This window comes from Ranitomeya variabilis, chromosome 1 (genome assembly GCF_051348905.1).
Source record: "Ranitomeya variabilis isolate aRanVar5 chromosome 1, aRanVar5.hap1, whole genome shotgun sequence".
Taxonomy (NCBI): domain Eukaryota; kingdom Metazoa; phylum Chordata; class Amphibia; order Anura; family Dendrobatidae; genus Ranitomeya; species Ranitomeya variabilis.
Genome location: NC_135232.1, coordinates 66,294,177 through 66,314,697, shown reverse-complemented (window position 1 = coordinate 66,314,697; position 20,521 = coordinate 66,294,177). Strand labels below are relative to the sequence as shown.

The 20,521-nt window shown below is 44.4% G+C and overlaps 1 protein-coding gene across 2 annotated transcripts in view; it reads left to right on the top strand.

The window, feature by feature from the left end:
- Positions 1-19,835, top strand: part of ATOSB (atos homolog B) — a 53,140-nt gene extending 33,305 nt beyond the window's left edge. Inside the window, exons 4-9 of one of the 2 annotated variants that reach the window (XM_077284691.1) lie at positions 8,005-8,057; positions 8,156-8,255; positions 8,560-8,829; positions 9,095-9,163; positions 13,023-13,240; positions 16,025-19,835. In XM_077284691.1, coding sequence (XP_077140806.1) covers positions 8,005-8,057; positions 8,156-8,255; positions 8,560-8,829; positions 9,095-9,163; positions 13,023-13,240; positions 16,025-16,178 — 864 coding nt within the window. In that variant the 3' untranslated portion in view covers positions 16,179-19,835. The remainder of the gene's footprint in view (positions 1-8,004; positions 8,058-8,155; positions 8,256-8,559; positions 8,830-9,094; positions 9,164-13,022; positions 13,241-16,024) is intronic. The other variant, XM_077284701.1, reaches the window with a different exon arrangement.
- The last annotated feature ends 686 nt before the right edge of the window (positions 19,836-20,521 follow it).

Below are 20,521 nucleotides of genomic sequence, written 5' to 3'. Positions count from 1 at the left end.
CAGGCGAACCCGATGAGTTTTTAAAGTGGAAGACTATTCAGGAAAGTCTATATTTTTTTTCTTTTTACCCTGAAGCCTTTTTTTGTGCCTTTTTGGGGTCATTTCCTGAGCATTTTTTTCCAGTGGGGGTTTTTGGATGTTTTTTGTGGTCGTTTTATTTTTGTTTGTTTTTTTTTAACTTTTTTTTTTACTTTTTTGATGGATTTGAAATCCACGCGAAAAAGATGTCACGTGAACACAGCCTAGATGTGTTTTTTTTATTTTTTTTATTTTTTCCCCTTGGAAATCTATAGGATGCTTTTTCAAGAGTATTTTATAGTCCCTTTTTATGTTGATTTTGGAGCAAAACCAGCTTTTACATAGACATAGAAAACTATGTAAGCATAAGGGCGTGTTCATGTAAGGTGTCTAGGGCGGGAGTCATGGGCGAGAGGCTGCTGTGTTCCCACACCCTGACTCCCCACAAGTAGATGGTGTCCCGTTTCCCTTGTGATGTGGGTGCACATAACACTCACGGTTTGGCCGGAAGCCTCCGTTTTTTCTGCACGATCCAGGAACAGCCGCACATTGAACAGTAGACATTTGATTCTTTTCAAACTTTACTTGAACAGTCCAGTCTCCATCTTGGTCACAGCACAGTACGATGTTCCATTCACGTTTCTTTCCACCTGAACTATCCTTTGTTTGGCTCCCCTGGCCCCTGAGATACTCTGTCCGGCACTGCAGCTCTCTCTGACCCGCCTTTCTGATATGGTTCCCCATCCGGTTTGCTCTTCTGGGAAGTGATAAAGGCATGCTCCTCTGTACCTAACTTGGGCTCTAGGCCCCGGATGTTTACAGGAAGGTCTGCAAAAGTTAGTGGCGGTGGTCCCCAAAGTTCGTACTTATGTGCTTTTCAGCACTCAGACTTGTCACACTTTCAATCTAATCTTCTCATCTCCCTAAAGCAGGAAGTGTTCCCCTTTTTATAGCCTAACCCCCTCCCATTAATTGGGCTGGTCCCAACCACTTAACTGTTCCTAAACATTACATTACTCATATCAACAACATAAATTTGTTCACATTAGTGACCGTGATTTCTTTTTTTTTTAATATGTTTAATGTGGATTTTTTTTTAGCTGAAATATTTGCATCAAGAAAAAGCTTCAAAACGTTTTTTTTTTCTATTTATTCGACTGTCAAGTTTAGAGCTTTTTTTTAATTTTCTTCCAAGCAGGTTGCTTCTTCTTCCACATTGAAAACCAGTGCACTATAGATATGTTTAAATCTGTAGGTAGCTTATTCAAAGACTACTTAAAGCGGTTTTGATGTGGAATCTGCTTCAAAATCCACGTCAAAAATCTATATGAAGGGAAACAAAGTGATTGACTCTTCATTTTTTGCTTATTTCGACGGCTACTGAGTTTTCCAAGTAACAGATAAAATTGAGCAAGGATTACTATATTTTCCAACATAAACTTGGCTGATTTTGGGAATTTGGGAAAGTAAGGTTCTAGGCCAAGCTTCTAAAAATAAAAATCCCCCATCTTTCCTAGATGCCAAAAGAGAACATACACCGGAGCACGCAGTGGGAATTGTCCTATGACCTACCCTCTCGTCATTGTCCCCATTGTGTCCCAGGCCCCTGAGTAATCCACCAACACCAGCTCGTCCCCCAATACCGTTCTGTGCCGGAGATCTATAGCATGCACAGTAATGGCCGTCCGCTCGGTGAATGGAACGTTCTGGGACACAAGAGGACAATGTCTGCTAATCCTCTGCTGTCATGGGGGTGTACGCGTATACAACATAGGCTTCATTTAACTCCTTCATTGTTGGCATTTGCCTCAAATGGGCCTAGATTATGTCTGCAGATGGCAGGAAGAGAGGCAAGGCCAAGGGATGTGTCTCGTCCTGTACAGAAGAGCAGGTCAATAGTAGGTATCAGGGGCGGACATGGAAATCACAGCGCCCCACAATGAGTTCTATTTGGGACTATATATATATATATATATATATATATATATATATATATATATATATATATATATATATATATATATATATATATATATATATATATATATATATATATATATATATATATATATATAGTACAGACCAAAAGTTTGGACACACCTTCTCATTTAAAGATTTTTCTGTATTTTCATGACTATGAAAATTGTACATTTACACTGAAGGTATTAAAACTATGAATTAACACATGTGGAATTATATACTTAACAAAAAGTGTGAAACAACTGAAAATATGTCTTATAATCTAGGCTCTTCAAAGTAGCGACCTTTTGCTTTGATGACTGCTTTGCACACTCTTGGCATTCTCTTGATGAGCTTCAAGAGGTAGTCACCGGGAATGGTCTTCCAACAATCTTGAAGGAGTTCCCAGAGATGCTTAGCACTTGTTGGCCCTTTTGCCTTCACTCTGCGGTCCAGCTCACCCCAAACCATCTCAATTGGGTCTGGTGACTGTGGAGACCAGGTCATCTGGCGTAGCACCCCATCACTCTCCTTCTTGGTCAAATACCCTTACACAGCCTGGAGGTGTGTTTGGGGTCATTGTCCTGTTGAAAAATAAATGATGGTCCAACTAAACGCAAACCGGATGGAATAGCATGCCGCTGCAAGATGCTGTGGTAGCCATGCTGGTTCAGTATGCCTTCAATTTTGAATAAATCCCCAACAGTGTCACCAGCAAAGCACTCCCACACCATCACACCTCCTCCTCCGTGCTTCACGGTGGGAACCAGGCATGTAGAGTCCATCCATTCACCTTTTCTGCATCGCACAAAGACACGGTGGTTGGTACCAAAGATTTCAAATTTGGACTCATCAGACCAAAGCACAGATTTCCACAGGTCTAATGTCCATTCCTTGTGTTCTTTAGCCCAAACAAGTCTCTTCTGCTTGTTGCCAGTCCTAGCAGCTATTTTACCATGAAGGCCTGCTGCACAAAGTTCCCCCTTAACAGTTGTTGTAGAGATGTGTCTGCTGCTAGAACTCTGTGTGGCATTGACCTTGTCTCTAATCTGAGCTGCTGTTAACCTGTGATTTCTGAGGCTGGTGACTCAGATAAACTTATCCTCAGAAGCAGAGGTGACTCTTGGTCTTCCTTTCCTGGGGCGGTCCTCATGTGAGCTAGTTTCTTTGTAGCGCTTGATGGTTTTTGCCACTGCACTTGGGGACACTTTCAAAGTTTTCCCAATTTTTCGGACTGACTGACCTTCTTTTCTTAAAGTAATGATGGCCACTCGTTTTTCTTTACTTAGCTGCTTTTTTCTTGCCATAATACAAATTCTAACAGTCTATTCAGTAGGACTATCAGCTGTGTATCCACCAGACTTCTGTACAACACAACTGATGGCCCCAACCCCATTTATAAGGCAAAAAATCCCACTTATTAAACCTGACAGGGCACACCTGTGAAGTGTAAACCATTTCCAGTGACTACCTCTGGAAGCTCATCAAGAGAATACCAAGAGTGTGCAAAGCAGTCATCAAAGCAAAAGGTGGCTACTTTGAAGAACCTAGAATATAAGACATAATTTCCGTTGTTTCACACTTATTTAAGTATATAATTCCACATGCGTTAATTCATAGTTTTAATACCTTCAGTGTAAATGTACAATTTTCATAGTCATGAAAATACAGAAAAAAATTTAAATGAGGTGTGTCCAAACTTTTGGTCTGTACTCTGTGTGTATGTATGTATATATATATATATATATATATATCTATTTGATGGTGTCATATCTCCCAACTTTCATAAACCAGGAGGACCTGTATTGTCAGTTTTACCCCACACGTACGGTGTAGAACATGATGACTACGCATAGCCTCCAGGAAGGTATGATGTCTCCACAATGCCAACAACAGTGTGCCCCCTATAGTATGATATTCCCTTAGTTCTCTCTCCACATATACATAGTATCGTGGCCTCCTTACAGTATGAGGGTCCATACAGCCCCCTACTCAATATGATGGTTCCCATAGCCCACGACTCCGCATAAGAACTACCACACATCCTCAAAAAGTATTAGAGCCACCTACCTCCCAAACTAAATGAGGACACCTACCGTTCCCCAGCTCAGTGTGAGGTCCACACAGCTCCCCACGTCCCCTCACATATTATTATGGTTCCCACAGCCTCCCATCAGTGGCTCCGACTAGCTCCCTACCAGCCCGCCACTCATTACAATGGCCCACTTGGTATGATCGTCCCCTACCAGCCCTCCACTCAGTATGATTGGCCCTACCTTCCCTCCGTTTCGTATCATTGGCCCCCACAATTACTGACCCCACCTCAACTTACAGACCTAATAGTGGCCAAGTGGGCTGCCGATATGGATCGTACGCCCCTGATAGTTATATTCTTGTACATAGGGGCAGTATTATAGTATTTATATTCTTGTACATAGAGGCAGTAATATAGTAGTTATGTTCTTGTATATAGGGGCAGTGTTATTATAATACTTATACTCTTGTACATAGGGGCAGTATTATAGTAGTTATATTCTTGTACATAGAGGCAGTATTATAGTAGTTATATTCTTGTACATAGGGGCAGTATTATAGTAGTTATATTCTTGCACATAGGGGCAGCATTATAGTAGTTATATTCTTGTAGATAGGGGCAGAATTATAGTAGTTATATTCTTGCACATAGGGGCAGCATTATAGTAGTTATATTCCTGTACATAGAGGCAGTATTATAGTAGTTATATTCTTGTACATAGGGGCAGTATTATAGTAGTTATATTCTTGTACATAGAGGCAGTATTATAGTAGTTATATTCTTGCACATAGGGGCAGCATTATAGTAGTTATATTCTTGTAGATAGGGGCAGAATTATAGTAGTTATATTCTTGCACATAGGGGCAGCATTATAGTAGTTATATTCCTGTACATAGAGGCAGTATTATAGTAGTTATATTCTTGTACATAGGGGCAGTATTATAATAGTTATATTCTTGTACATAGGGGCAGTATTATAATAGTTATATTCTTGTACATGGGGCAGTATTATAATAGTTATATTCTTGTACATAGGGGCAGTATTATAATAGTTATATTCTTGTACATAGGTTCAGTATTATAGTAGTCATATTCTTGTACATAGGGGCAGTATTATAGTAGTTATATTCTTGTACATAGGGGCAGTATTATAGTAGTCATATTCTTGTACATAGGGGCAGTATTATAGTAGTTATATTCTTGTACATGGGGCAGTATTATAATAGTTATATTCTTGTACATAGGGGCAGTATTATAATAGTTATATTCTTGTACATAGGTTCAGTATTATAGTAGTCATATTCTTGTACATAGGGGCAGTATTATAGTAGTTATATTCTTGCTCCCCAGCACCGTTCCCCAGCTCAGTGTGAGGTCCACACAGCTCCCCACGTCCCCTCACGCATTATTATGGTTCCCACAGCCTCCCATCAGTGGCTCCGACTAGCTCCCTACCAGCCCGCCACTCATTACAATGGCCCACTTGGTATGATCGTCCCCTACCAGCCCTCCACTCAGTATGATTGGCCCTACCTTCCCTCCGTTTCGTATCATTGGCCCCCACAATTACTGACCCCACCCCAACTTACAGACCTAATAGTGGTCAAGTGGGCTTCCGATATGGATCGTACGCCCCTGATAGTTATATTCTTGTACATAGGGACAGTATTATAATATTTATATTCTTGTACATAGAGGCAGTATTATAGTAGTTATGTTCTTGTATATAGGGACAGTGTTATTATAATACTTATACTCTTGTACATAGGGGCAGTATTATAGTAGTTATATTCTTGTACATAGGGTCAGTATTATAGTAGTTATATTCTTGTACATAGGAGCAGTATTATAGTAGTTATATTCTTGTATATAGGGGCAGTATTATTATAATAGTTATATTCTTGTACATGGTGATTGTCTCCCTTTCTGCTTTCTGTTGCTTTCCCTCATGTTTCTTTTTCCCTCTCTCCTATGCATGGATTCCAGAAGTTGCTCTATTTTTCTCTGCCGGTATCACATGTGGCCCCATTATCCTCATCCCACGGGCTGGATCCAGTATTGCACATCCCGGATACACGGTGTTCTCTCAGCTCCTGCGGGTGTGAGATAATCCTGTCTAATCCTCGTCGTCCTCTCCTGTCCGCGTCTCTCTCACTTTTACTATAGTAATGAATTACTTCCCTGTTCCCTCCCGGTCACTAGACTGCGCTCCCACAATGTCCAGCGTCCCCCCTCATCAGCCCAGGAATCCCCTCCGCTTCTGTCACATCTGGTTGTAGTTTTCTCCTGGCTTTTGGCTGAACTTCTGTTCCTGGCTTCACATCCAGGGCGTCGGGTGTCTCATTCGTTTCATGGTTTTAGTTTTCGAGTTTATGGTTTTAATATTTTCGTCGTCCTTTTTGGAGCTAATCCTCCCCAGAGCGTCTGTGTCCGGTCACCGGCGTTGCGTAGCTTGCTTCCTAACATGAGGCACCACAGACATCCAGGCCTTTTTAGCTTTCGGTCCTGAACTATTGGGCTCCGCTCTGTGCCAAATGTCAAAAAATAAACAACAAATCCTTCTCTCTCTTGTATGTGATAAGCGGTCGGCAGGGGAAGTTAAATTAATAGTGAAAATTAAATTTAAAGCTTCAGATATGGTAATATTTGGCTGCAACGTAAAATATATCAGTCGCCATTTTGCAATTAAAATGATAAATCCCCTTTTTATAGGGTTTGGGCTGGTGGGGGAGGCAGGGAGGCCCTTCATAGCCTCAGCTTATTGTCTCGGCACCTAGAATATTCCCCCCTCGTCCCATGTGTGACAGGTGTGTGACAGGCAGGTAGGGCGTAGAATGCAGAACAGCGGGGTCACAGGACGGGGGGAATTTGGGGCATGGCACAGAGCACACAAGGTTCCTGGGATGTGGCCCTGTCTATGAGGACGATGCGGGGGCCGCCGAGGCTGCTTGGGGGAGAGACTTGAGGAAGAGCGCGGTGCAATGGACCTGGCAATGGTAGGGATGACCCCCATATGCGTTCCTATAATATACCTACCTGAGCGGCGTGCTATGTTCTCCCTCTATGTAAGGAGCATTTAGGATTTCTTCTTTTTTAAGCTAAATTTAAAGGAAAGATTCAGCCATCATGATCTTCAGATAAATGGGGCGACTAGCTCAGTGTGAGACCCTGGACAACCACTCAGTACCTGAATGAAAGGGCAGTATAGAGAGGTAAACGTTGTTGTGTTTTTTTGTCTTTTTAAATGCTATGCAAAGATTTCAGTAAAGGTGGCACCTAAGTTTTACAGCCCAATATCATGCTTCATTGTTTGCTTAAAACTCTGCATATATAATATGACTCTGTGTTTTAGACTAAATCCCCATCAATCAATCTGATTGCCCTAAGTAAAATCAAGAGGATTTTTTTCTGCCCTAAAATGTGGCTCCTGACAACCATTTTATGCCTTTTTGTACCTTTTATAGGATGACCTGTGACTTTTTTTTTTTTTTTTTTTTAACTAATCCTGTTGGATTAGGTGTCCAATGGTTTGAGCACTGGTGTAACTTTAAGGCTCTGGGCCCCAATGCAAAATTACCAACAGGGTCCCCCACTAAAACAGTTTTGCGGCCAAAGTGACCTGTTGGGTGGATCGCCCCTAGGCTCCGGGCTCGGGTGCGTCTGCACCCTCTCCACTCACTACAGTCACACCCTCGAGGTTGAGCTTTTTCCATTGTGGTGGTCATAGACGTCCTCAGTGATTTCATGTCACATTTATCTATGAGACATCAAATAATCTTATTTTACAATTCATTTATTTTTTTACTTCGTGTAAATGCAGCTTTGGATGTGACTAGAGTGTGAGACCGTAGATCGGGCACTTAGTGAGTTGTGACATTCCGTTTGTGACATCACTGATTTGTAGTGCTCCAGTGACGTCACCGTCGGCTCCAGTGACTGCCGGCAGCGCTCTCTGGTATCTCTATCTGATGCTTCCAATTTCCTCCCATCAGAGCCCGACGGACTGTACGAGCCGCAGGACGAAGCGAGAGCTGCGCCTGAAATCGTAAGTTGGGCGCCTTAGATTGTCAGCTCTTCGGCTCACTAATTTATATGACAAATTCGAATATTCATCTTTTTTTTTTTTTTTAATTATTTGTTTAGTCGTACATTACGTAATTTAAGGAAAGGACAAACGGGAAGGAGCTGCGCTGGAAACTGGGCAAAACCTTGTGTCAGTCGACCGCTGCTTGGGAACTTTGAGGTATTTCCAGTGTGTGACCTCCTAAATCATGGCACCGGCCTTACACAGCCATGTCCTCACCGTAACCACAAGTTTGGACAGGTCAATGCCCTGAGATCAGAAGCAAATTCCTCTTCTGAAATCCTCTGTGCTGCTGGAGACTTTGCGCCTTCCGTTATTTAACATTTAGTCTGCGACCTTTCATATACTGGTATTGCCCCTATACTGCCCTGTAACCCAATATCATCTCCATCCATCCACTTATCTTCTGAAATCCTCTGTGCTGCTGTTTCTTTTTTGGCTCTTTCCACTATGCAACGTTTAGTCTGTGACCTCTTGCAACGTGCTTCTCCTGAAATGCTCTGTGCTGCTGTGCGGAGGACACTGCTTCTTGGGGAAAGGCAGAAGTGTTAATGCGGCTTCACCTCTCATCCAGGAGTCCATCCTACGGGGAAGATTTGCTCCATCCGGCCAGATTGAAGGTTTCACGGCAGAAATTGGCGCCAGCGGTTCATACTGTCCTCAGCACGTCACGCTTCCAGTGGAGGTCACTTACTTCCATATCTCCGAGCACAGCGCCCCCTCGCCCTTCCTGGTAAGAATGGTGAATTTCACTTTAGACGTGATGTATATAGCTCCTGTGCACCGGATTCGGGGAAGACTTAGGCAGATTATTGGGGTGCGGAGGAGGCCGGGGACACCACAAAAACTTCAGCCCTATGGAAACATGTTCATTCCATGGTGATAAAGAAATTTCAGTTCTAAATCATCTGTGCTACAATGGACTCTCATCATCCTCCATTGTGTGTCCATTGTCATCCTCCATCGTAAGAGTGATTTCTGTTCTTCGTTTTCTGCAGGGAGTAATTGATCTTGATGGCGTCGGCAGGAAGGGATACAGTGTCCCCAGCACAGGAACCATACAAGTGGTAAGTGGCATCAACTCAGGGGGTTAAGGCAAGCGCCCCACGGAGAGCATCATGGGAATGCAGCTGATACATGCATTATAGAGCAGTGACAGCACACAGGTTATACCGTTCATCTGCCTTTCCTTGTCATAAGAGATTGTAGCCTATCCATTCCCTAGAGACTACTGGTGACATCACTGAGAATACAGCCTATCCATTCACTAGAGACTGGTGACATCACTGAGAATACAGCCTGTCCATTCACTAGAGACTGGTGACATCACTGAGAATACAGCCTGTCCATTCACTAGAGACTGGTGACATCACTGAGAATGCAGCCTATCCATTGACTAGACTGGTGACATCACTGAGAATACAGCCTATCCATTCACTAGAGACTACTGGTGACATCACTGAGAATGCAGCCTATCCATTCACTAGAGACTGGTGACATCACTGAGAATGCAGCCTATCCATTCACTAGAGACTACTGGTGACATCACTGAGAATGCAGCCTGTCCATTCACTAGAGACTGGTGACATCACTGAGAATACAGCCTGTCCATTCACTAGAGACTGGTGACATCACTGAGAATACAGCCTGTCCATTCACTAGAGACTGGTGACATCACTGAGAATGCAGCCTATCCATTCACTAGAGACTGGTGACATCACTGAGAATACAGCCTGTCCATTCACTAGAGACTGGTGACATCACTGAGAATGCAGCCTATCCATTGACTAGACTGGTGACATCACTGAGAATACAGCCTATCCATTCACTAGAGACTGGTGACATCACTGAGAATACAGCCTATCCATTCACTAGAGACTGTTGACATCACTGAGAATGCAGCCTATCCATTGACTAGACTGGTGACATCACTGAGAATACAGCCTATCCATTCACTAGAGACTACTGGTGACATCACTGGGAATGCAGCCTATCCATTCACTAGAGACTGATGACATCACTGGGAATGTAGCCTATCCATTCACTAGAGAGACTGATGTTATCGCTGTGATTACAGCCTATCCTTGCTATATACACTGGTGTGATACACAGGTTTTCCTTAGTGCGATATAATCGGAACCAGGAGGAGTGGAATAATGTATAAAGGAAAAGTCTTATCCCGGCGGAGCTGTGCTGATGGTAGTCACCACTGTACTGGAGGCTTGTAGTAGTGGTGATGGGATCTGTGGTCACAGCTCCTGGCACCATAGACGTCAGCTTCACACCACTGTGGGGGGCGCACAAGTCCGTCATACAATACAGGGGGTCAGGCTAAATAGATCTTATACCTGACCTCTGCCGTCCTTGAAAGAAAAGGGTTTTTTTTTCTTTTATCCCTCTGTGCGACTCTCTACCAGACTGTCCTCATCTGACTTTTGTAGGGCTGCCCCCATTTTTATTTGTTCATTTTATTTTTTTAGGTTTTGTCTGTAAGAAGTTTTGCTGATGATTTTCAGGGCTTTGCACTCCACTTTGACATTGCAGCACCAAGAAGAAAAAAGTCAGAATGATTAATAAAATGGGAGACAAAAATGTTCAAAATCTCTTGATTTATTCAGTACCGATTATTACAAGCACCAGATCCAGAAATTCCGACACTCTCTGCTGCCATCAGTGAGGTTATCAATGGTCATCTGAGGAATGTACGGCCACGGTGAAATCATCAAGATCCGCTGCTGGCAGCTCCTGTGTAATTGCCGATCAATGATGTCCCAGATGTGCTCGAAATTGGTCAGAATGTGCACGTTAGCTGCCAGCAGCGGATCTTGATGATTTTTTCAAGTGCATTCAGCGTGGCAGTACATTCCTCAGACGACCATTGATAACCTCACTGATGGCAGCCGAGGCTGTAAGCGCTGGGATTTCTGCACATGGCGCTCATACTGCATAATGAATAAATCAAGATGTTTTGACGATTTTATTTCTATTTTGTCATTGTGTGCATGTCTTTAACATATCTATCAATCCTGTGATTTCCATAATTCCACAATGTTTCCTTCTTTGTTTAAGGGTATGTGCACACGTTCAGGATTTCTAGCAAAAATTTCCTGACAAAAACCGGACATTTCTGCCAGAAATCCGCATGCGTTTTTTTACACTTTTTTTTTTTTTTACGCGTTTTTTTCCGGAGCTTCCCAATGCATTAAATGGCGGGAAAAACACGAAAAAAACGCAAAATTAATGAACATGCTGCTTTTTTTTTACCACGATGCGTTTTTTTTTCGCAGAAAATAACGCATCATGTGCACAAAAATTACAGAATGCATTCTAAATGATAGGATGCATATGTATGCGTTTTTTATGCATTTTTATCGTGAAAAATCCTAAACGTGTGCACATACCCTTACACTTTTCAATGTTGAGTAGTGTATTGCAGGTTTAGGCTTTGAGCTGGCCTGCAGTTTGCAATTTCACCACACGGTGTCAGCAGTATACCGATCATTCAGCCTCCATGTAGTACCCTTCTTTGTCCTTTATTGTTATGAATGGATTCAGCTTTTCTTTTTTTTTTTTTGTACATCTTATCAATGGAGCCAAACCTGCTGATATTCCCGGTTGTTCTAGTATTATAGTGGTGCTGCATTGTTCTTAGCATCTGAATTTGGCACCATCATAGTGGGCTTTTTTTTTTTTTCTAGAATATTGTATTGAGTGGGTCAGAATGTGCAGTCAAATAATAAAAATCCAGACATTTCCAATAATAACTAGACACTTTTATTTTTTTTCTTAAATATTGATTCAATTTTATGCATTTTTTTTTTTTTTTTTTTTAACTTCCAGATAAGTCTTATTCTATGATAAACCCCACCGGGCGCGGTGTCCTATTTTACATAGGGGGTTAACCACTTTTTCGTGTGTGTGTTAATGTTAGTGTGTACTGTACACAGTGGCTGGTGATGGGTTCATGCAGCGTTATGTTCCCTCCCTATATAGAACAAAGCAGGAAAAAAGACAATTGCTGGTCCAATATAACGAACAAACATATGTATAGCAGGGTATGGGAGAAGATAATAACACGTGTCATGTGATGAACTGTACAAAACTGGGGCGCGCACAATATGGGGACAGCTGCATAGATCATATGTATCATAGAAATGCAGACTAAATGGGAAAGTACATACAGTCCCATAAATGTTGCCATCATATATGTACATACAAAACCTACAAGAAACAAAGAGCAAAAAACCCTGCTATAGCAAACAAATTAAAAAGCAAAAAGTGCATTTAAATAACAGAATTTTTAGTAATACTGTTTTTTTTATCAAAAATAGCATAAAGGCCATCCCACCGCGTCAAGGTGACTCCGATCGGGACGGGCCTACTCTGCCTAATATTAAAAACCTTACCATGTAGTATCTGTGCCGGTGTGTATCCAAATGGCAACCAGAGAGCTGAAACCTACACAGATCTAGACAGGACCAAGGGCCGTCCGAAGGACTTAATGGAAGGAAAAATGGCACATGCAGAGGACACATACCAAAACAGAAATATTTAATATGTATAAATAATAACATACACACACATTTTATAAAATTTTTCTATCCTGCAGAGCTGGACTTAACCCTGTCCTCCCTGTCCCTGCTACAATAAATGTATGTTCCGGCCTGTGTTCTGGATGCAGGTGACCAGGCGCATCATCCAGCCGTCTCTAAAGTTAAAATGCACACAGGAAATTGGCACAATCCAAGAGGAGGGGATTAAAGGGTGTGTTCAGTCACAAGCACATAAAAAGATTTCAAACAAAAATAAAATAAATTATTAATTTTAGATTTTTTTTCCCCCCGTTATTTTATTGCAAATGGATGCATTATGATAATAACACCCCCCATGTTTTCATGTTTATTTATTGTATGTTCTTCTTTTCAGACCTTATTTAACCCCAATAAGACCGTGGTGAAGATGTTCCTCGTCACCTACGACTTTAAGGACATGCCCGTCAACCATGTGACTTTCCTGCGTCACCGAATCTTCCTGGTTCCCGTGCAAGAGAACGATGGAGAGAATGAAGGGCCGCACTGTGCCTCCGGAGGAGCTGCTGCTAAGGAGAAAGCCAAGAGGGTCCTGTGCTACCTCATGCATCTGAGGTATGGCCAAACGGCAATGGGCGGATTATCACTTTCACACCGTTCGTCACCCAGATTTGCCAATTAGGATTGAGGGGTGACTGGTGATGGTCTTCAGTGGCTTCTGGTTTCTTATCCTTTTTCTTTAAATCCAAATCTGCTAATGCTCTGCTACATACCCGCCCCTGTATCATGCGTACCTGTCCTTTCACGCAAAATATGTAAGAAAGCCACTCTCCTCTTACACCACAAGTACAAAACTGCTTTTGGCACACATACCAGTCTAATATGTACTAGAACTCTCCTTATTCTTATATTTCTGGCATCCTCTCCAAGTGGGGGGTTATGGCTGTTTGAAGTTTGACAGAAGACAGCAGGAGCAAAGGGGCAAGGACCCGTCTGCGCTTCCTGTAGAGAGGGGCGAGGACCCGTCTGCGCTTCCTGTAGAGAGGGGCGAGGACCCGTCTGCGCTTCCTGTAGAGAGGGGCGAGGACCCGTCTGCGCTTCCTGTAGAGAGGGGCGAGGACCCGTCTGCGCTTCCTGTAGAGAGGGGCGAGGACCCGTCTGCGCTTCCTGTAGAGAGGGGCGAGGACCCGTCTGCGCTTCCTGTAGAGAGGGGCGAGGACCCGTCTGCGCTTCCTGTAGAGAGGGGCGAGGACCCGTCTGCGCTTCCTGTAGAGAGGGGCGAGGACCCGTCTGCGCTTCCTGTAGAGAGGGGCGAGGACCCGTCTGCGCTTCCTGTAGAGAGGGGCGAGGACCCGTCTGCGCTTCCTGTAGAGAGGGGCGAGGACCCGTCTGCGCTTCCTGTAGAGAGGGGCGAGGACCCGTCTGCGCTTCCTGTAGAGAGGGGCGAGGACCCGTCTGCGCTTCCTGTAGAGAGGGGCGAGGACCCGTCTGCGCTTCCTGTAGAGAGGGGCGAGGACCCGTCTGCGCTTCCTGTAGAGAGGGGCGAGGACCCGTCTGCGCTTCCTGTAGAGAGGGGCGAGGACCCGTCTGCGCTTCCTGTAGAGAGGGGCGAGGACCCGTCTGCGCTTCCTGTAGAGAGGGGCGAGGACCCGTCTGCGCTTCCTGTAGAGAGGGGCGAGGACCCGTCTGCGCTTCCTGTAGAGAGGGGCGAGGACCCGTCTGCGCTTCCTGTAGAGAGGGGCGAGGACCCGTCTGCGCTTCCTGTAGAGAGGGGCGAGGACCCGTCTGCGCTTCCTGTAGAGAGGGGCGAGGACCCGTCTGCGCTTCCTGTAGAGAGGGGCGAGGACCCGTCTGCGCTTCCTGTAGAGAGGGGCGAGGACCCGTCTGCGCTTCCTGTAGAGAGGGGCGAGGACCCGTCTGCGCTTCCTGTAGAGAGGGGCGAGGAACCGTCTGCGCTTCCTGTAGAGAGGGGCGAGGACCCGTCTGCGCTTCCTGTAGAGAGGGGCGAGGACCCGTCTGCGCTTCCTGTAGAGAGGGGCGAGGACCCGTCTGCGCTTCCTGTAGAGAGGGGCGAGGAGCCGTCTGCGCTTCCTGTAGAGAGGGGCGAGGAGCCGCCCGCGCTTCCTGTAGAGAGGGGCGAGGAGCCGCCCGCACTCTGCACAGCCGCCCGCACTCTGCGCGCACATGACAGGATGGGGGCGCAGGATGGGAGCACATGACAGGATGGGGGCGCAGGATGGAGCAGCACATGACAGGATGGGGGCGCAGGATGGAGCAGCACATGACAGGATGGGGGCGCAGGATGGAGCAGCACATGACAGGATGGGGGCGCAGGATGGAGCAGCACATGACAGGATGGGGGCGCAGGATGGAGCAGCACATGACAGGATGGGGGCGCAGGATGGAGCAGCACATGACAGGATGGGGGCGCAGGATGGAGCAGCACATGACAGGATGGGGGCGCAGGATGGAGCAGCACATGACAGGATGGGGGCGCAGGATGGAGCAGCACATGACAGGATGGGGGCGCAGGATGGAGCAGCACATGACAGGATGGGGGCGCAGGATGGAGCAGCACATGACAGGATGGGGGCGCAGGATGGAGCAGCACATGACAGGATGGGGGCGCAGGATGGAGCAGCACATGACAGGATGGGAGAGCAAGATGGGAGCAGCACATGACAGGATGGAGACCATATACCAATATAAATGCTCGCCACCCGGGCATAGAACGGGTTCAATAGCTAGTCTGTAATATAACCGGAGATGTCCTTCTCTCCGAAGCCGGTGCAGTGTTGTGCAGGAGTCCGCGCATGCTGCACTATGGCGCCATTATCTTCAGGACGTCACTAGCAGCTTCTTCGCGAGCAGGGAGAGACTCTGCCATTTTCGTGAAGTATTCACATGCCCCGTAGACAGTGCGCACGCGCTGGCCATAGTCGCCGGCTGTCAGTCAGTGTCGGGGGTTACATTGAGCACTGTGTGTACTGAGAGCGGTCACTGACCCAGCGGCGCCTCCATGACTGGAACCAAATGCTGGCGGGGAGAATAAGGGATCATTTTCTTCCCGCTGCATTCGCCTGCGTGCAGACGCCGGACAGCATCAGAACGCCGTTACCCTGCAGATTCACCCCATATCTGCCGTTAACAAAGTTGTTTCTGGTGACAGGTTCCCTTTCACATGGCACAAAAAGCCACCAATAAAAATTTTCACCACGTGGGGGCAGAACGGGTTCAATAGCTAGTAAGTATATAAAATTACTACAGGAAAAAAGGTATAAAAGAACGGTGAGCGATTTACCAGTTATTGGGAAAACTACTTAAAAAAAATTTGTAATTTTTTTTTTTTAAAAAAGAAGCAATTTTCTATGTCCTAAACAATAATCTTTGTTCTTTCAGGTTTCAGCGCTCCAAATCTGGAAAGATATACCTCAACGAAGACATTCGCTTACTATTCTCCCGGAAATCTATAGAGATGGACACTGGCATTCCCTATGAACTGAAATCCTTCACCGAAGCCCCTAAGAACCCTAAATATTCCCCAAGGGTCTAAGACCTGGGCCCTAAGGCACGAGGTGGTAAAACGCTCTCGCCTCTCCCCCCTGCCGATTCTGCACCCCTTTTTATTTATTAACCGCCCCACCCCGATAAAACGCTCGTCATAATTGCCACCCTCGCCCCTGTGCCCCTCATGGGGGGGTGAATTATCATCCATCTGGACTCCACTAAAAACCTTTCAGCTGAAAATTTCAAGTCTAGAAGTTTTTTTTAAATTTTATTTTAATATTTTATTTTTTTTTATTTAATGCTTTTATTTTTTTAAATGTTAAATTATAGCAAAGTGCGGCACAGGCAAGACTCGCTGTCCACGCTGAGGCACACGGTCGGGTAATGTAGCCAATCCTGACTTCACTTGTTGCCCCCTATGTCTGCAGAGCTGGTGGGCAGGGAGAAAATTGTGAGGAATGGGACAACTTTATCAGTTTGTTAAAAAGGAAAAAAAGAAAACCGCTCCAACCCCCCAATATCTATGACAGAACCCTGATGTAACACTGACCTTATTATTTTTATAAGACTTCTTTGTCTCAGATAGAAAGTTTACATGACGGTCTGCAAAGTTGCCCCCATGGTTGTTTTAGCGCATAGAACAGCACCTGTCCTTATACAGAAAACTTGAAGAAAAAGTATTTCTGCCCTCATCCCTACTACAAGTCAATTCTGCACTTACCAGCCCAGGAAATGTCCCAATCTACTTTTTTTTGCATGGTTTCCCTTTATCAATATTCTTCCAGCACTATAGGTGCTGGAACTCTCTTTTTAATGCTTCCCATCATGGCTTCTGCCATTCTTCAGTGGCTTGCATGCCCTGAACTGAAAGCCAACCCCGTGCTCTCTGTGATAGAAAGCCGAGAACTTCCATCCTCATCCTCGCCTCCTGCAATCCCTCTCTGTGTCATTGCTGCTAGACACGGATTACACTTAACAGGGAGCAGACAGAAGGGAGACCCCTAGTGGCTGAAATGTTGCAGTGTTTTTTTAATGTATTAATAAAGTGATTTGCATAATGTCCATCATATTTATAAAATGGGATTACATTGCCTGGAAGAACAGGGACCACATAGGGACAACTGCCTGATATATTATTATTTTTTTCTACCATAAGCTCGGCTATGTGGTCTTGCATAAGTGGTTATTTAGTGGCCCAGACATCCAGCGCCCTCCTTCTGATCCCTTATGATAATTTCACATTTAGACATTATTATTTATTTTTATTATTTTTCATATGTGAGTTAACAACAAACACTTGTGTTGCTTAGACGACTGTTATTTTATTTTATTTTTTAATTTTTGGGGGGACCTCTGTCTTTAGGGTTCACATTTATATTTAAGAAAAAGTTGTGGTTTTTACATTTCCTAATCGAGTTTAATAAGGACATGCTCTTTTAATTAATTAAAGGGATCCTGTCATATCCCCAAATGCTATTAGCCTGCAGATATGGGGTTGACTGAGAGCATGGATGGATGGTTGTCAGTCATTACCGGGCGCTGCATACTATGTACTGAGCAGTGACTGTAGTGACATCACTATGACTGAAAGCCGGAGGCTGCAGGGAGAAATAAAGCTCATTTCCTTCAGATAGCTTTCAGTACAGTGGCCGAATGGTTTTGGAATGCTATTAACTTGCAGATATGGGGTTGACTGAAAGCATGGATGGCTGTCAGTCACTACCGGGGAGTGCTTGCAGGCGCTGCTCACTATGTACTGAGCAGTGACTGTAGTCGCGCCACTATGACTGAAAGCCGGAGGCTGCAGGGAGGAATAAAGCTCATTTCCTCCAGATAGCCGGGCTTTCAGTACAGTGGCCGAATGGCTTTGGAATGCTATTAACTTGCAGATATGGGGTTGACTGAAAGCATGGATGGCTGTCAGTCACTATCGGGGAGTGCTTGCAGGCGCTGCTCATTATGTACTGAGCAGTGACTGTAGCTGTGCCACTATGACTGAAAGCCGGAGGCTGCAGGGAGGAATAAAGCTCATTTCCTCCAGGTAGCCAGACTTTCAGTACAGTGGCCACGCAGCTTTGGAATGCTATTAACCTACCAATTAACCCCATATCTGCTGGTTAATATGGGGACATTGCACGTTCCCTTTAAGTAAATACTAAAAGTGAGTCCACACAGTGTGGCTGATCACATGCGACTAAAGCACCCCCATGTGCACAGGCCAATAGGTCGACCATCGGTCTAACCCTTCCGTTCCCATGAAATAAAACATCTGCAGCATCTTTGCGTACATCTTAAAATTGTGGCGTTCCTCCACTACTACTGAAAATGAACAGGCATGGAAACATTTTCTAGAGGAAGAGCACAGCTCTGCATTCTAAGAAAAGAGGGCAGGCTCCTTAAATACAGCTAGACATTACCATATTATTAGAATTTATTTTTTTAAAAAGGAAACTCTAAAAATGAGTCATGTGGGCTGCTCCCCGCCAGTTCAGGTTAGGTCACAGGCCTCTTCCTATACGGAAACATCTGAGCGAGGAGAAGCTGGACACTCGCTGCCTCCTTGACTTTACTCCCCATTTCGGGATCATTTTCAGTCTGTCCACGTTTAGTACCGCCTGTGGTCCGGGCAGCATTAATCTTGTGACCATAACACTTAGCTACTTGCCATAAATATGTAATTGTCATTACCTGTTGTACATGCCGCCGTACTCCTGAATCTGGCGATTTTTTTTCTTTTCTTCCTGCTCCTTTCCGTTCTTGAAATATGACCCCTAATTTTCTTTATATAAATTTAGTATTGTTAGCCAAGTGGGAGTGGTCCACAACTCTTCTGAGGTTATTTATGAGGACCACGCCCCCTTGCCTAATAAGACTAGATTCATATACAGTGAAGATGGGGTCATATCTCATGAATGGAGAGGAGTAGAAACAAACAAAAAAAAGCATCTCCAGATTCAGGAGAACAGCGGCATTTAGACCGAGTGAAAGAATTACACATTAGAGGAAAGTGACGAGTCTTTTTTACAGGCAGACCAGTCAAAAGGCGCACACCATGTTCTGTCAAATGTTGTTGTTTTTTTTTTCTAGTTGTAATTTTAGGTAAGGTTATTTATTGAACCATCTGCTTAAAATATCATTCACGTGATTCCTAGACGTTTCTGGAGTTTGGACAGTACTATTCCTATGGTTGTCACCCAACATGTCATATTCTCAATAAAGCAATTCCTGAGGAGCCGGTGGCTGGAGATTAGTGACGTAATTCCATGGCGCTCGATCATGATCACGTGCTTGTCCCGATCATGGTTCTATCCTGACAGTTGACCTCTATTTATTTTTTAAATTCCCACAGTTGGTGTCTGTTGGTGTTCCCACGGTAACCAAACTGTTCCTCAATTCTACGGCACAGTAACAGTCTAATTGGCTGCTGAAGTCACCGTGTCCTCAAGCGCCGCTCTCCTTTGCTCTGCCTAACAGGATAACCGTTCACTAAACCATTTTCTTTGTTCTATTTATTATTTTAAAGGCCTTGCCATGTATATTAAATCTGATTTTATCTGTAGAAAACTGAGTTGTTTTTTTTATAGGAAAGATGTTATATTTGAACTCTGCAGCACAAAGGGGGTTAAAGTATGTGCCAAATGTCACCAACGTATACCCAGATGTTGCCGTCATGCTTCCTTGAAAATAAAATGGAGATATACAATACCTGTGGATGACTAATTGTATGTGAATTATTTTGGGGTATTTTATGGAATGACAAGTGGAGAATTATAGATAAAGCATGAATGAGCTTTCAATATTCAGTATGACAACGAGCAATAGTCAGAAGCTGAGAATTACATTATTACTCCCCACCGGGCTCACATAGTACTGCTTTACCATGGCCACGTACAACGGTTATTCAGTGTCGACATGTTACTGTAACACAGTGCTCTTCTATTACCACGTGACAGTGTTCACATTAGCAAAAAAGCTGGCTGCAGTCACTGTGTGTATACATAACTTATCCTGAGTTACATCCTGTATTATCCTCCAGAGCTGCACTCACTAGTCTGCTGGTGCAGTCACTGTATACATACATTACTGATCCTGAGTTACATCCTGTATTATACTCCAGAGCTGCACTCACTATTCTGCTGGAGCAGTCATTGTGTACATATATTACATTACTGATCCTGTACTGATCCTGAGTTACATCCTGTATTATACCCCAGAGCTGCACTCACTATTCTGCTGGTGCAGTCACTGTGTACATACATTACTGATTCTGTACTGATCCTGAGTTACATCCTGTATTATCCTCCAGAGCTGCACTCACTATTCTGCTGGTGCAGTCACTGTGTACATACATTACATTACTGACCCTGTAGTAATCCTGAGTTACATCCT